Consider the following 17,444-nt stretch of genomic DNA (forward strand, 5'->3'; position numbering starts at 1 on the left):
AAAGTTGGATTTAGACAATTTGAAATCATGTTATATGTAGAGGAACCAATAACCCTATTAAAATAATGAAGAGTTCATAAAAATTCCCAATGCTTGCAGAGAATGATCAATAAAAAAGAATATTCATCTAGACTAAATGACAGCCAAAACTACTCCATTGAAAGTAGCCAATCCATTCAACATTGTCGCATTAAGTGTGGTTAAAGGTTCCACCAAACTAGTCAATTGAGGAAGAGAAAAAAGAGGAGTATTATCAAGCCATCTATCTTCTTAAAAATGAGTACTTCAACCATTTCCGATTCTCTATATCATAACTTACTTAAAAATAATTTATGGTTTTGATATGCTATTCCATATTACAAAACCTTTGGAGGAAACTAGAGGTGCTAATAAACCTTATTTGATCTCTATTTTTTAAGGTACTTAATTGTAAACATTAAGGCCCGATTTTGCCACCTTTTAACTGATTTCACCCCGTTTTATAAAGAAGAATTTGTTAGAGGGGATTTTTTCCCCTTTCCTCTAAGGGTGTCCAGAGAAATTTCTTCTATGCCATGGATTAAGAATTCTAAATAAGGATTGATAATATGGAGTTAGTATATTCTAGCTTGTATAAGGAGCTTTCCCTTTCATCAAGTCAACATTCTTTAGACCCTCTCCACAATACCATTCTAGTATCTATTTGTATGCTTCCTCATTGATAGAGGAAGACCCATAATGAAGCAACACATAAATAAGCATTATCATGAAGATTATTTAAATGTATATAAGCTGTTTGTGTGATTACAACCATATAATCATGTACTCAAATGACAAAAGGATAAAAATCTTGCAATAAAGAATTATGAGCCTTATAAGGTTATAGAAAGTATTGGTAGTGTAAAATTCAAAGTGGAGTTACTTGTCAAATGCACTCAATTTTTCACATGTTTCATGCTCGAATAAGATTATTGAACAAAGAATTGTATTTGGAAAATAAGTTACTAAAGCTTGATTAGGGGTCAAAAACAATTGGAACCAGAGAGAATTCTTAAAACAACTCTCAACTCCATGTCGAAGGAGGTGGAAAAGATGTAAAGAAGTATGGTAAGGAAAAGTGCATAGAATCGACACTTTATGATGGAGTAAAAACTTTAGAGGACATCAAAGACAAGCAAATCAAACTAATGACAATGATTCTTTGACACAATTTATTCAATGAAAAAACTATTGATAAGATGAAGCTGCTTATAATATTCTTGAAAAAGAAAATAAATGAAAAGGAAAAAACAAAAGGATGGGATTAACTGTCCCAAAGACTATATTTAACTGTCTAAATATTTTCATCAGTACATTAATTAATATACCATTATGAGCCACAAAAACTTATGAAGAAACTAAATTTGTGTAATATTATACATCTCCTTGAACGTAACTTAGACAATTTTGATGCAATGACAATGATTGAACGACAGCCCAACACGAATAGAACAATTAATGTGAACCAATATGCTAATTGGAAGACATTTAACTTGACAATGAATAGCTGGAGCCTTTCATCGTTTTGGTTTTCCATCATACAAATAGTTAAAAGATTTTGGTAAGTAATACCATTAGTATAAATGATACCATTTGCACTAATGATTTAGAACTTATTATCATGTCATTTTTCAAAATCCCAAAACATCAAATTCATGGGGCATAAAATCTTCACTTGTTCGATAGCATCTATCAGGAGAATAATAAGCCAAATTCGACACCTGGCTCGTATAAAGACATGCGAACCTTTCAACCTGAAAATTGAATCATTTCAAGAAAAAACAATTAGCAAGTTCGAAGCCGAAAATTTGAGTTTGCTGCTTCTACACTTTCTTTGGGCTTGTACAATTCAGATGTTAGAATCTAGTTCAGTTGTGCAACTGTTCATAAAAAATTTGGCTCCTATAATAATTAAGTCAAATTCATTTTTTTTCACATTATACCTGATGTGCAAAACGAGAGTTTTGATAGCCAGTCTTCATAAGTTGACCCCATATTTTATGGAACTGTAAAGTATTGGATAAATGTTAGATAATAGGAAAGGGAAATGGAAATAATCTCTTTTAAATTTAAAAGGAAGACAATACACATGACTTCTACATTTTTCTAAATCAACTGCAGAAACTGGAAAACAAATATAAAAATAAAAACTAGAATTCGTCTCTGCTAAATTGAAACTTATCATGTTGCTAAGTAACAACACGTATGTCATAAATGAGGCTTGAAATTATTTTGTGGTGTTGGTGAGCTTCCAGCTGTTGCTTAAATAAGATCTAATTCTTGCTTATACTGTTTTTTCGAAAAATGAAAAGAAAAGGAAAACAATGTATTTGATTAAAAGAAGGGTTACAAAATCAGTCTTCCCAAAGAACAGACATAAAAAATACTTCCATTTTTCTTGAACATGCAAGAATAAAATTCAGCTTTCAACAGCGTGATTGTCTTCAGTGTTCTACATACATATTTGACCACGGTTTGCTCTTTCGGCCTCTGCTATGTCTTCTTTATGCCACGTTTTTCTTTTGTGACCACTTCGAAATTCTTCAATTTATCAGTTTCTGAAAGCAGAATTCCTCCTATGCCCCCTCGAGTCTCTATTCATGCTTCAGAATTAGAAAGCCGATGTGTTCAACACAAATGTCCAGAGTTTCAATTGTTTATTGTTCTTTCTCCAAAATGTGAAGAAATCTGATTAATCTACTCTGTAGACGGGGATTGTAAAACTAATTACCTTTTGCTGCAAGTTTCTTGTTAAACATTTTTCAAGATGAAAGTCTTTCCATAGATTCAGAAGCATGAATAGAGTGTTGAGGTTGGTTGTATCAATAATAGATCTATGGCATCAGGTTGGGTGTTTATCCTGCTCTGAGTATGCATGAGTCTCAATGTATCTGCAGTGATTATATATCTCAGTATGTTTTGAGTTCTGGAACAATCGCACTAAGTGTATATGCGCTGAGGCTCAGTTATTTTATATTATCTATTTGTATACGATATGTGTGTGTGTGATCGTTGAGCAGTCTATGTGATTCTTTATGTTTGTAATCAGTTGTTCTAAAAGTTTGTGAGACTGTGAGACAACTCTGATAAGAGAAAAATCAGGCTTATTGATTGACTGGTTGGAGACTTCAACCCTAAATGAGAACACTTGTATTTATTTGAATCTAAATAAGCAACCTAACTTTCGGGTGTGGCTGGTTTTTTCCCTCGAGTAGGAGGGTTTTCCCTAGGTAAAAAATGGTGTCATCTGTTCATAATCATATGATTTTCTGTTTTTCTGTATATTGTATTCATATTTGTCTGGTTCAACACATTAGCAGATAACATAACGATGATGGGCCTGAAAATAAATATAGCTAGAGCATGGATGCAAAAGCTAGATACTTATTTTCAGTTCAATCCCATGCTAGAAGATGAGGCTATAAAAAATGCAACTATGCACTTGAATGGTAGTGCTCATGAGAGGTGGCGTCACATGATGTTTACATTGGGTCATGATTAGAACGATTCTTTGTTAAAAGTTTAGATCAGATTTGTGTATTGAGGTAATTTTAATTTTTCAATGGATTAAAAACAGCACTGTTATGATATTTTTTAGTCTGATATAATTCTTCTCTTTTATATTGCAGAAATAATCAAAAGAAAATAATACAGATTTGTAAGTATGTGTCTATATCTATATCTATATCTATATATATGTGTGTGTGTGTGAAAATATATATGTGTGTGTGTGAAAAATCTGTTACTTGTAATAGCACTCAATTAATATTGTATGTGTTTTTCAAGAACACTTCAAATCAATATATATATTTATATGTAGAGACATGTCTCTATGTGAATTGCATTCGTGTAGGGAAATGTCTCTATGTGAATTGCATTCACATAGGGACATGTCTCTACATTGAGACACGCCCCTTCATAACTACTGTTTACATTAACCACTGATTGGCTGTTATGCTATTTGAGATCAATAACGATTACTTAACAAGAGCAATTACAATATGTACGATCTGCAATTAAATAAGTATTGAACACATATATATGTGTTCGAACACATATGTGATCAGTCTTACGTATATGACTATATTTTACATTCAAACAGTAATATAATATGTGTAATCAATATTGCAAGAAAACAGTAGATCATTATTAGATCAACATTCAAAGTATTAATTGATCTTCAACAATAATGTCAATATTAATATTTATTGGATCACTAAAAATACATGACACACGCGCGCACACACATATGTCAGTCCAATAAATATTAATGATATAAATAACAATATCACAAAAAGGGATCGTCAGTGAATGTATAAGTGTAATAGATAATGATTTGACTTTATCGATTGGGCTTATCCGACCGAAGCTACAAATCAATGACACTCCCTCTTAGCCAAGGAGGATAATTTCTATCATCTCATCACAATATTCAAGGACATCATCTTGACATCCACTTTAACAGATGATACCTCATGGTATCATCAAGAGTAAGGTATGATCCTGAATATCAACCATATGCTATTCACCATACTCCTATCTTTTCTAGTATGTGCACTGGCATCAAGTCTCATCATGCCTACCAAAGAAGATATCTGTTCATGGCATATCCACGAATGCTATAACTCATAGCATTCACCATGACATATCTAAGTAATACAAAGCATTGTAGTTGTAATACTACTCAGTCAAGTAAGAGACATGAACTATCATGATATATGCATAGATATCAACCATATGATATCTACAATTTACAATATTAACCACAAATAAACATTAAAGAAAGATCGTCATCTTTCATAATGTTTCTACAAGATCACGTAATAACACACATGACAAAAGAGTTAGTTAATAAAAACATCTTTTAAACATTTGTAATAGATTTATGAAGACTTGACCTCAAATAAAATTTTACAATTTTACCGAGCTTACCTTTAAAGTGATCCACTTTTATCTTAGAGTGCGGCTTGGTGAGGATATCTACAATTTGCTCATCAACACTAATGTATCTCAGTTGTATAACATTTCTCTCCACCATATCTCTAATATAGTGATAAGGAATTTCAAAGTGCTTGGATCTTTCATGAAATACTAGGTTTATAGAAAGCTTTATACAACTCTAAATATCACAGTGTACAATTGTGGGGTCCATGGTTTGTCCAAATAAACCCACCAACAATTTTCTCAACTATACAATTTCTTGGGCTCTTATGGATGCTGCAATGTACTAGGCTTTAGTAGAGTTTTGTGCAATTGAGGACTGCTTCCTGCTAAACCAGGAGATCTTGGATGATCCCAGGCTAAAACAACATCCGGGGGTAGTTTTGCAATCAACATCATTTCCAACCAAGTCTGAGTCTGAATATCCATGTAATTTTAGATCTATGTTATCATTTTCAGTCCATATCTAATAATCCCTTGTAGGTATCTCATAATATGTTTTGCTGCAATCATTGCAATTTCCTTGGTTCACACATGAACTAGACAGAGCATTTGTTGCATAGCAAATGTCTAGTCTAGTGTTTACCAGATATATCAGGAACCCAATTATTTGTCAATAGAGAATAGGATCAACATGTTATGGTTCTGATGCTGCTTCTTTTAGCTTATATAGATTTGTCTCCATTAGGTGTAGATAGAGGCTTGCAGTCCATCATTCTGAATCTGTTTAAAATATCAATGGTATATTTACCTTGCTTTAGGATAATACACTTTTCTTCCTGCCATACTTTAGACCAAGAAACTAGTGTAGGATACTCAAACCCTTCATGTCAAATTCGAAAGCAAGTTTGAAATAACCCTCACTATAAAGGTCACTAAAAAAAACCCAATACTGTACTGTGGCAATTAGTCAAATAGTTTGCAAACAAGCTTTGATACCACTGTAGTAACCCCAACAGGATTATTGCTTCTTTAACACCGAAATCTTAATACTTTAGGGGTTTGACGTTTCGTCAAACACTTTGAAAGCAAGGTCGCTAAGAACCAGTGATAAACTGAGACAAATTCTATTCTTGTAGTCTGAGTTGTACTATGAAAGACAATGTACTATGAAATTTGTCATGCAGAGGGTAATATCTCAAATAATTCACCAATTAATATAGATGTATCAAATGCAGTAGATAATCATACCATCAAGGTTCAGGAAAGAATCATTAGATGACGTGGGATGACCAGATTTATTCCCAATCGCAACGACTGGTTTGGGTCTGTACACACCCTCTTTAGCTAGGGTGACGAAACTGGCCGCTTGATGGCTATGCGGTTATCTCTTACCCACGTTAATGGCAGATTATGCACTATTATTCCTTGAGGAAAAATCGCAGGCTGCACACGCATTAACCAATATGGAGATCGCAGGTACCTGAGGTTTCATCGAATACGCTTCTCCATGTCCGGCTTTTGTTGACTCACTACCAAATCGTGTTGGATGCCATTTCAAACCCACTCCAGACGGTGAACTAGTTGGCTGAGTCGGATGGTATCTGTGAGTTACGCCCAATATTGAATCACGATTTCCGCTGAGTCCAGAAGAGTCTGCAATTAATCTCTTATCCCGCGGGATATTCTTGCGATTTCCTGATAATCTTTAACTCTCGGACACTGACGGTCGTGCTAAACTAATGCAATACGAATCCCGCGAAGATGTGCAGTATGTATTCCGTGAGCAATGCCAACTAAGAGAACTTTGGATTTAGCGAGTCTCTACCCCCACAACCAACCCTTGGATATTAGCCGTAAATGGGATCTCAGTCTGAGTTGGGAAGGGTCTTGAAGTAACTGCCGACTCGTCCAAACAACCAGTATAACCTTCAATGACAGGTCATCCTAGCCTGACCCGAAATTCGCATGTCAAATCTCTGAACCAGCCACTCGAATTTTGCTTGCATGTGAATGAGTCGCTGCTTGGAATCACCTTAAAAATTCGAACCCTCTGATATGTTGTCCTGAATCGAATCCTTGCTGGGTATCAATTAATTTCACTTCCTGGCTTCCTTCTGAATTTCCTCTAATACTGCAATGATTTGGGTAAATGATAATTAATTCTGCTCTAGCTAACCCTCCAATAGTCAATGATCCTCAGATTTGGCCTTAGGCCACAGATTCTGCTCCTGATGAAATGACTGTAACGTCACCTCCAATCCGCAATAATTCAGATGATATTTCACACCCTCAAAATTGCGTACCAATTGAGAGTTATTGTTCTCAATGGCTAGTTGTGACAATTGCAGAAACCCTAGGCTCCACAATGCACATGTGATTGAATCACAATCCGATATCAAAAGAGAGATAAACAACTGCCTGATTAGAATGGAGCCCCAGGGTGCCTATTTATTCTTTTCTCTCCATTTTCTCTAGTAGTTTCTAGAACATTTTTGATTTTATCTATTAAGTGACTTTATAAAATATTTTTATAATCCAAGTCACTTTATTAAATTAAGTAAATATAAAGTTACCTTTTAATATTTATTAATTTGATAACTTTATAAATAATTATCTTAATATCACTTATTTATTTAATTAAAATAATTAATTAGTCGTCCTCATAAAATATTCATTATTTTGGACAACCAAATTAATTAAATTAATTAAATTGAACTGCCACCAAAAATGGGGACATGACAAAGTTCTTGTTTACATTTGGTGAGAAGACGATCTTCTCCTATGATTAGTAAGTCATCAACTTAAAGAATGAGAATCAACATGTCACCATTTACCACCTTGAAATAAAGATTAGGATCTGCATCAGTTTTGGAGAATCCTAATTTGGAGAGATAATTGTCTATTCTTTCATACCAAGCTCGAGGAGCTTATTTGAGACCAAAAAGTGCCTTCTTTAACTTACAAAAGTAAGAGGCACTAAATTATGAACAACAAATTCTTGGGTTGTTCTAAAGTATACTTCCTCTTCTATGATGTAGTTAAGAAATGCAGTCTTTACATCCATCTGGTGAATTTCCCACCCTTTTGATGCAACAATAGCAATTACTGCCCTGACTGAGGTTTAATGAGCAACTGGGGTGAATTTCTCTTCATTATCAATTCCTTCCTTTTGTGAGAACCCTTTGGCAACAAATTTTGCCTTATGTTTTTCGATACTTCCAGCTGCTGTATGCTTGATTTTGAAGAACCATTTATGTTTTTTGATACTTCCATCTGCTGTATGCTTGATTTTTAAGAGCCATTTGGATGATATAATAGATTTTTCTTTTGGTCTAGGTACAATGTCCCATAAATCATTCTTTAAAATAGATTGATATTCTTTGACTATGGCATCCTTCCAAACTTGATGTTGTAGTGCTACTTTAACATTAGGGGGTTTCAAATTTAATAAGACTCATAAGAGCAACATAGTTTGAATAACCTCTAGGTTTCTTTCTTTCTCTAAAGGTGCCCTTAGGGGCTGCATAGTTTCTACTTCAATTATTTTTCTTGCCTAGAGTGGCCTTTTTCAAGTAACAGTAGTCTCACAAGGTTCAGGGGTAGGGCTCTGAGGTTCATTATCCTCTATAGGTGTCTCCCTCTGAATTCCAGGTCTAAGATCCTCTTCTATATTTTGTGGAAACTCATCCTCTGTTTCATTCATGTTTTTGGATCTTTCGAATGCAGTATCTTCGTCAAAAATTACATCTCTACTGAGTTCAATTTGTTTCTAACTAGGAATATAAATTCTTTGGGCTTTGGATGATCCACTATATCAGACAAATATTCCTTTTCTTCCCTAATGGTTCTAGTTTGGATCTTTTCTCTTTGGGATGTGAATGTAGACTAGACAACCAAATATTCTAAGGTGGCTTATATTTGGTTTGGTTCTAATAAATGCTTCTTCAAGGGTTATATTGTCTAGATAGGAGTGAGTATATTTGTTTTGTATGTATATAGTTGTGCTAGAGACTTCAGCCAAAATGAAATGTGAAGGTTTTGATCATGTGACATTGCTTTGGCCGACTCTACTATGGTCCCATTTTTCCTTTAGGCTACCCCATTTTGCTGTGGGTTTAAGGAATAATGTACTCCCTCTTAATCCTAATACTACAAAATTCTTTAAAGCTCTCAAAAATATATTCTCCCCCATTATCTGACCTTATGGCTTTTATTCTTTTCCTAAACATATTTTCAACTAAGGCTTTGAATTCTTTAAATCTTGATAGGAACTCATTAGATTCTTTAAATTTCAAGAAGTAAATTCACGTTTTCCTTGAATGGTCATCAACAAAGATAACATAATACAACAGTCCCCCTAAGGAGGATACTGACATTGGTCCACATAAGTCAGCATGAATAAGTTCAAGGATACTACTTGATTTCTCTCGCTGTTATGAAAAGTCCTTTTTTTATTCTTACCTAAATAACGCCCCATACATATTCCTTTATGATCCTGATTTAGTTTACGTAAGCCTTTAACAATTTTCTCTATGGAGGGTAGGGTATGGTAATGAAGATGTCCTAACCTCCTATGCTATATTTCATTAGTAGTACAAACACCATGAATTAGAGCTCCAGGTTGAACAGTGCATAGTTTGTATAGACATCCATCTCAAGTACATATAGTGTAAGCCTTCTTTATGTTTGAGTTCTTAGGCCCTGCTAGAACTTTTCCGTCTTGGAAGGTGATATGATATCCTTTGACTTTAAGGGATGAGATAGAGACTAAGTTTGTTTTAATGCCAAACACAATGAGTACTTCAGTTAGTTGAAGTGAAACTCCAAGTTTTAGCTGAATTGTATTGGTCCCAATTCCTTTTATAGGGTAGGTGGAATTATCACCAGTGGTGACTTCCTCATCTATGTTTTCATCTAGATAACCCCATTGTTCTCCAAATCCTGTAATATGTCGAGATGCTCCACTGTCAACGACCCAAGTCTTTCTACTTGTGGAGATTTCATTTGATAGTGCTAAGAAAAATACCCTTCTTTCTGTATCCCGATTCTTGCTTGCTTCTGCTATTGGATCTTGATTTTTGAATCTATCTAAGCATTTAACAACAAGGTGTCCATATTTGTCACATCTGAAGCATTGTACTTTAGACATGTCCTTTCTTTTGAATTTGTTGTTGATGTTCTTTCCTCTCTTCCATTTGAAGTTACCTTTATTCCCTTTCTTGTGTGAGCTTGTATTCAACACTTGGATCTCTTCACCAAAATTATTTATTCCGATCCCTCTTGATTCTTCTGAAATACAGTCAGTTTTCAATCGGTCAAATGTATGAAGTTTAGATTGGGCACTGATCCCTTGTACGAATGATTCCTAGGATGTGGGACGTTTGTTTAGGGCTAGCATAGTTAATTCCTTGTTGTCAATTATATAGCCAATAGTAGATAGCTGATTTCTTAACTCGGTTATTCTTATAAAATATGATGCAATAGATTCACCCTTGTTCATTTTTACATGATACAGTTGCTGTTATAGGGTGAGATCTCTATTCGTATTGTTTATCTCATACATGTTTTTTTAAGAAGGTAAACATGTCATGTGCAGTGTTCAACTTTGATATAACTGGAACTATATGATCTTTTACAGCATCTACTAGAATCTTCATAGCTTTGTTGTTGATCTTTTTCCATTGAATTTTCTCATTTTCCTCATCTAGTATAGGTATAGCCTTGTCCACAAATGAGTCTAATTCTTGTTCTCTTAGTGCCATCATTATCCTGTTTTTCCAAGAGACAAAATTTGTGGCTCTCTCAAGCCTATCTTCAAATCTAATTCCGCTCACCATTTTTGCTTATTAAAATTTCTTTTGATTGTGATTAGATTTTCTGTTTGCTTTTATCTTATCTCGACTTATTCTTCAACCTGGCTCTGATACTATGTTACAAGTTTAGATCAGATTATGTGTATTGAGGTAATTTTAATTTTTCAATGCAACGGATTGGAATCAACACTGTTTATGATATTTTTCAGTCTGATACAATTCTTCTCTTTTATTTGGCAGAAATAATCCAACAAAAATAATGCAGATCTGTAAGTATATATATATATATATATTTAAAATTGATATAGATGTGTGAAGAATGTGTTACTTGTAATAGCACTCAATTGATATTTTATGTGTTTTCCAAGAATACTTGAATTCAATATATATATATATATATATAGAGAGAGAGAGAGAGAGAGAGATGTCTCATCATGAATCTCATTCACATAGGGACATATGTCTACATTGAGACATGCCCCTTCATAACTATTGTTTACATACACCACTGATCAGCTGTTATGCTGTTTGAGATCAATAACCATTACTTAGCGAGAGCGATTACAATATGTACGATCTGCAACACATATGTATGTTTGAATTTATCTATATATATGTATTGAAACAGAGAGAGAGAGAGAGAGAGAGAGAGAGAGAGAGAGAGATCTATGTTTGATCTTATGTATACGACTCTCTTTTACATTTGAACAGTAATGTAATACATGTAATTGATAGTGCAAGAAAACAGTTGATCATTATTAGATTCAACATTCAGAGTACTGATTGATCTTCAGCAATAATGTTATTATTAACAATAACAGTTATTGGATCACTAAAATAAATCTCACGCACAGAAATATACATTTGCCAGTCGAATAAACCTTATTCTTGTGGTTTTTGGATTATTTTGTGTGGAGAAAAGTAGAAGGGTCTGAAGAATCACAACTTGAGGAACCGTGTATTTCTGTACTGCTTCTGCACTTTGAGTTGGTTGAATCTCCAATGAATTGTGCAACATGGCTTCATTCTGGAGTCATTGTAGAGCTTTTAATGGATTAATTTGGTGGAACTGCTTCAAAACTCTGTGATTTTTCAACAGATAACAATTATTATTACCAGCATTGGGAATGTGGTTCAACAGAAGAGAACATGAACATTAGAGGCTTCTGTACAGAATTATCTTAGCCACTATTTGTTACCCATTTAAGGCATTTGGGAGTGATTTTGGGACTCTAGCAGGGTTCAAACAGTATTTTTTGGGTTTGTATTTCATCATGCTATGGCCGCATGGAAATGATTAAAGCCTTGTGCTGGAATTATTTGTTGATTGCTGGTGTAATCAGTCAAGCACATTGGTAACCAGGTTTCATATCTTTGCTTATTAGTTTTAGTGTTCAATTTGGCATATCCATAACGATTGTAAAGTAGCATGCCAAATGTTTGATGTAATCTTCACGTCTAATCTATTCATAACCAGCAAACTAGTTTCATGACAAGTGTTTGATGAAATGTCAATTAGCTGTAGATGTTGGGTTACATTAGTATAATTCATTAATCTGCATTGCGGAGTACATAAAGGTCTTGTGTTGCATCATTCCATATGTTTAGTTTCTTAGTATCCATTACCCAACATGTAACGCCATTTGCAATCATCAAAACAAAACTGACTGAAAGAAAAAGCAGCCAGTCAGACTTTGCAAGTCAATTGTTTGACAAAATTCCTTGAGATTCAAATTTCACTAGGAATAGCAGGGGATATTGCAGTGGTGAAGTTAGAACTAGTTGGGATTCTTATAGGCATCACATTTTGATTTCATCTTAGGCTCCTACTGATGGTAGTGGTTAGTATCATGTGGATAGTTAAATAGTGTTAGACAAATGCACCTTGGCATTCAATGATATTCCTCCAAGGAGACCTTTAGATAGAGGGTTTGAGCATGTTCATCACTGTTCCTTATAGGCACCCTAATAAGTTTGAGGAAGAAATATAAAAATCCATTGTTGGAGATGGAGCACACTAAACCCAGTTCGAGTCCCTTTGTTGCTTTAGTTCTCCTCATGGAGGATGGGATCATGAGGATGTGAATAGACTATCACGCCCCAAACAAAGACCATTAAGAACAAGTAACCTTTCCCAAGATCGATAAGTCGATGGATGAATTGCATGAAGTAGTTTTTATCAAAGATTGATATATGCCAAGTATTGATGGTAAATCAGTAAATGAATATAGCCATCACCGAGAATGGAATTTATTATTTTATTCATAATAATGTAATGTCCCCATTTTAGGAGTTAGGATTTGTCAACTCATCATTGCACCCCTCATGAGTTGACATTTGGTTTTGGGGGTCTTGGTTGTGTATTTGCTAGTTTTGGAATTACTATTTTTAGTAATTCACTTTTGGCAAGTTTCTATTTTTGGCAAGGCAGTATAGGTCATGGTGGTTGCCTGTCATTTCGCTATTGGGTTCTGGATGAGATATTCTTTTGTGAAGTCATAATTATTGCAATTATAATGAGACTTTATAAATATTAAATGCACTTATAATTATTAATGTGCTTTATATTATAAAGTAATTGGACTTTATATTATAAAGCAATGTTAAGTGAAAAGTGTCATGGAGAAGTTTGGTTGCACAAAAAACATTATAAATATGTCTTCATTTAGAGAGAAAAGGACATCTTGAATATTATATTATTGCTTTTGCTTACTTGGCTGAGGGTTTCTGGAGTTTGTGAATTTTCTGAGAATTGCATTCCTTGCAAATTGTGCTGAAGTATACAATTTGCAAATTTCTCCAACTATTCTAACTGTATCTAAGGAGAGTTGATGCTGAGGTTTATATTGAAGATCAAGAAGAACAAATTGAGTCTGATTTTGCATCCAGCACTCAGGAAAATTGCTGGAGGCATCTGAAGGAAATTGTTTTGAGCAGAACTGGTCTGTTGTTGTCCTACCTGGGCCTGCGTTTGGACTTTGTATAGCATCTCCAACCATTACATGGTCCAGACGTCACTGGTTGAAGGCTGGGTGAGTGCAATTAAGGCCTGTGATCCCTATTTAAGGAGCTGCGATTAATATTCTGGCCTGCGAATTTGATATAGAGACCGGCGAATTACTCAAGGGGCCTGCCATTTGGTATGTGGGGCTACATTTTGTATTAAGGCAGATGCCTGGCATTTCCTAGGGTCACGCCCTGCTGATGCATATACAAAGACATCATTCCCTGCAGTGTTTGATCAAGAAGAGGCTCACAACATCCATATTGGATGTCACAATTGTTTCCAGGTTCCAGTTTGATATTCAATAAAGCTGTTAGTATTTCCTATTTAATTTGGTGTAACTGATAAGTTGCATTCAATAAGAGTAATCAGTTGTGCATGAAGTATTTCCTTTCTTCTGTATTGCATTTTTTCTAATTTCTTGAAATCTTAAAAACCAAAAAAAAGCATATATTCCAGAAAAACAAAATATAAAACAGAAAAAACAAAAAAATAAAAATAAAATTCCTTTCATACTTTCAGCATTCCCGTCGGAGATAAGACAGGGTCTTTACAAATAATCACTTATGATTATTATGAGAAATCAGTTCCAATTATTCATAGTAATCATAAGTTATTATTCTTTTTGTCAGCCTGGAATACCGTCAGCTGTATACTAAGTCCATGAGTCGGCAGTGACACCCAACCATGGAGAGAAATGATCTCTATGATACCATTCTTATCAATCTCATGATGCAGAGAGGTATATCTGAACATGATGCTTATTGCAAAGTGCCATGATACTTCTGAATGCCATGATACTATGGTGGAAAATGCTATGGTGTAACGCTATGAGTGCATGATATGTGTGCGTCTATACATTGTATGATGTTCCCTGTATGTGACAACATGCATGGAACATTGTATGATGTATGGATGTATGCATGAATATGGTGATGCACCTATATGGATGATTATGCAGAATATGATAGGGATCTTATTTGAAATGAATCTAACTATTATGCAGGTGCAGGGAATATATGTACAAGTCAAGGTATGTTTACTTTTCCTTGCCCTTATTTACATGTTAGTTATTGATTAAAATAATGTGATATCACAAAAACAATGCCCAATTTCAAATGATGTTTCTAATGTAATGTCTTCATGTGGCATTTTAATCTAGTGGCTGTTTGGCAACATATTTCTAAACTATGCAATTGGCATACCTAAAAACATCTACTCAAATTTTGGAAGAAAATCTACTGCTTTTAAACAATCTATGCAGAGTTTGCATAGTTTTCTAGTATAATATTAAGAATTAAAATTGAAAAGAGAAAACTAGACTTTAATATCCTCATTAATAGAAGAATAATGTATAAGTTGCTGGCAGTTTGCCACCTACTTCTCTCAGGAATCACCCCTCACAAGCACAGAGCTTAACAAATATAGCTTGAAATTTGGTTAGAGAATACCTTTTGGTGACATTCTCTTTGTGCATGTCGATGATGTTCACGAACTTTCTCCAAAGCCAACTGCAAAGAGACAAATACAAATGATATCACATATGACTTCAGTGTAAAAGGGAAGCCATTTGATGTCTTTTATGCCAAGATGGTCCGTTGGACCTATCAAAGTATGGTAAGGTTGTTTTGAAAGTTTTATGAAATACAAATAGTATATAATATATATCATCTATCTTTGTGCACATTGTTATTTAAATTTTCTACAAAACTAAGTTCCATGTAATCTGAATTCTAAACAAAAGAAAATAGTCTCGAACTTCAAAATGACAAATTGATTTACAATGGTAAAGATAATAACATACTCCTTTGATATCTAAAATGATTAATAAAATAACAGACATGAAATTATAAATAATGCCTCAATGCCCATGATTAAACCAAACTAGCACTATATAAGATGTCTTATTGAACTGTAGTTTAGCGAGGTGATTCAATGTTGGTGACCATTTCCTCCTAAGGGGCTTCAAGGCCATTTAAAGGTCACTCTTTATTTGTAGTGAGACAATTATGGAAGATTAATTCATAACTACTAAGCATTTTTATTCCGACGGTAACTGGCTGCTTTCCTACTGTTATTAAGGTGTAAGTGTTCCTATTGCATGAGGATGCTTCTATCTCTAATTCTAGTAATGGTGCAAAAGCATTTTTGAGTTGGTTATAACAGACAATATTACAAATAAATAGACTCAAACGAACACCCAATTACTGTAGAAATGAGCAAGGGTAAAACTAAACCCAAAAGCAGAAAACATAACTAAAAAACATAATTACAGAATAAATTATAGCTGCACAAAAGATACTATGAATATCGCTACTCTTTCTTATCTCAAAAATATACATAAATTGGCAAATTCGGAGACTTTAGATGATATCCCATATAGTCATTAGTTGTCCCTAAAATATTATATGTCAATATGTTCAAATTAATTACATTGGCTTCGTATTGAGTTATTTGTCAATCTAGTTTGTAGCTTTCTATGCAACTTAGCTATTTTTAAATTTTATTTTTTGAATGTTGTCTGTGCCTAGAGTAGTTATTTCTGAAAAATTTTATGTGCACTAACTTGATGGTTTTTTCTTTTCACCAATAAGATGGTACTATGCTTTTGTTCTTAGCTTAAAGTCTAAAATCCATAAGATATCACCTATGAGACAAGTGCTTTCCTAGTCTTCTAGTCATAGCCAAGGTAAAAAAGTAGGGCAGAAATTATTCAACTTATTTCACATTGCAAGGACTTCTAAAAGATATTGTGCAGTGTTACTAATCGTATAATTTGTCAATATTCAACTAGAATTAGTTAAATCTTCAAGGAGGCTCCCCTTATAAATTTGAAAAGGGTTGTTACTCACATATTCTTTTGGGTTGAGTTGTATTGCAAAAGACAAACCAAAACACTAACAAGGGTAGTCACTGATAAGTTGTTCTATGTTCTAACTATTAGAATATTTCTAATAATGCTCTATCTATCGTATGTAGATAGTTTCTATTTTCTGTTAGTTTCTATTTCCTATATATCCGTTTTGTATATATGAGCTTGTAAGCTCGTTGTAATTCATTTATTAATTATTCAATACACAAGATAATCTTTCGATTATTTTATGGTATCAAAGCCTATACTTCAAATTTTTTCGAAAAATTTATAATTTCTATTGAAATTATTTGTTAAGATTTTTCAAAATTATTTCTGATCTTTCAAAAACAACCTAGCCAGGGTTTCTATTCGGACATCCATTCATGGCTCATTTTCTACAAATCGTGGTCGAATACCTCTCTGAAAATCACGGGTTTTTTTGGCATCCGATTTTGAAATTCACAGCCTACACATCTTTGGTTTTTTTTCTTTGAAAAATTGCGGCCACAATGGGAGATCCACGGCCTGCAATAATGACAGTTTTCTTGTGTTTGGTGTCCGTTTTTTTTACCTCTGCTCAGGTAAAGATGGGTTTTTTCTCAGGTCACGGCTCACATTTTTAAGGGAGAAAACAGTGTAGGTTTTACCACAAATCTGCATTCTCTCTGCCGTCATTACCAAAATGCTTGTGTTCTGAAACAAATCGGGCATTTTCAAACCTGCAAACACCATTTTTTGGTTGTTTTGACCTCCATGTCTGCCAACTAGTTTTTTGGCTTGAAACCCTAATTTTTGGGGTCGGATTTTTTTTTGTTTTCAAAATTTCAATGGATTTTTTGAGAGCTCAATTGGGTTGTCATTGTTTTTCCTA

General features: G+C 34.0%; 1 protein-coding gene across 7 annotated transcripts in view; it reads right to left on the reverse strand.

Annotated features, from left to right (window-relative positions):
- Nucleotides 1-1,365: 1,365 nt before the first annotated feature.
- LOC149550827 (HAD-superfamily hydrolase, subfamily IG, 5'-nucleotidase) overlaps nucleotides 1,366-17,444 on the reverse strand; it is a 405,317-nt gene continuing 389,238 nt past the window's right edge. For all 7 annotated transcript variants that reach the window (XM_089786391.1, XM_089786394.1, XM_089786392.1 and 4 more), the window contains 3 exons: nucleotides 15,171-15,230; nucleotides 1,962-2,024; nucleotides 1,366-1,772 (listed from right to left, as the gene is read on the reverse strand). In XM_089786391.1, coding sequence (XP_089642517.1) covers nucleotides 1,650-1,772; nucleotides 1,962-2,024; nucleotides 15,171-15,230 — 246 coding nt within the window. In that variant the 3' untranslated portion in view covers nucleotides 1,366-1,649. The remainder of the gene's footprint in view (nucleotides 1,773-1,961; nucleotides 2,025-15,170; nucleotides 15,231-17,444) is intronic.

This window comes from Cupressus sempervirens, chromosome 6 (genome assembly GCF_028749045.1).
Source record: "Cupressus sempervirens isolate cs-2001-9-10 chromosome 6, ASM2874904v1, whole genome shotgun sequence".
Taxonomy (NCBI): Eukaryota; Viridiplantae; Streptophyta; class Pinopsida; order Cupressales; family Cupressaceae; genus Cupressus; species Cupressus sempervirens.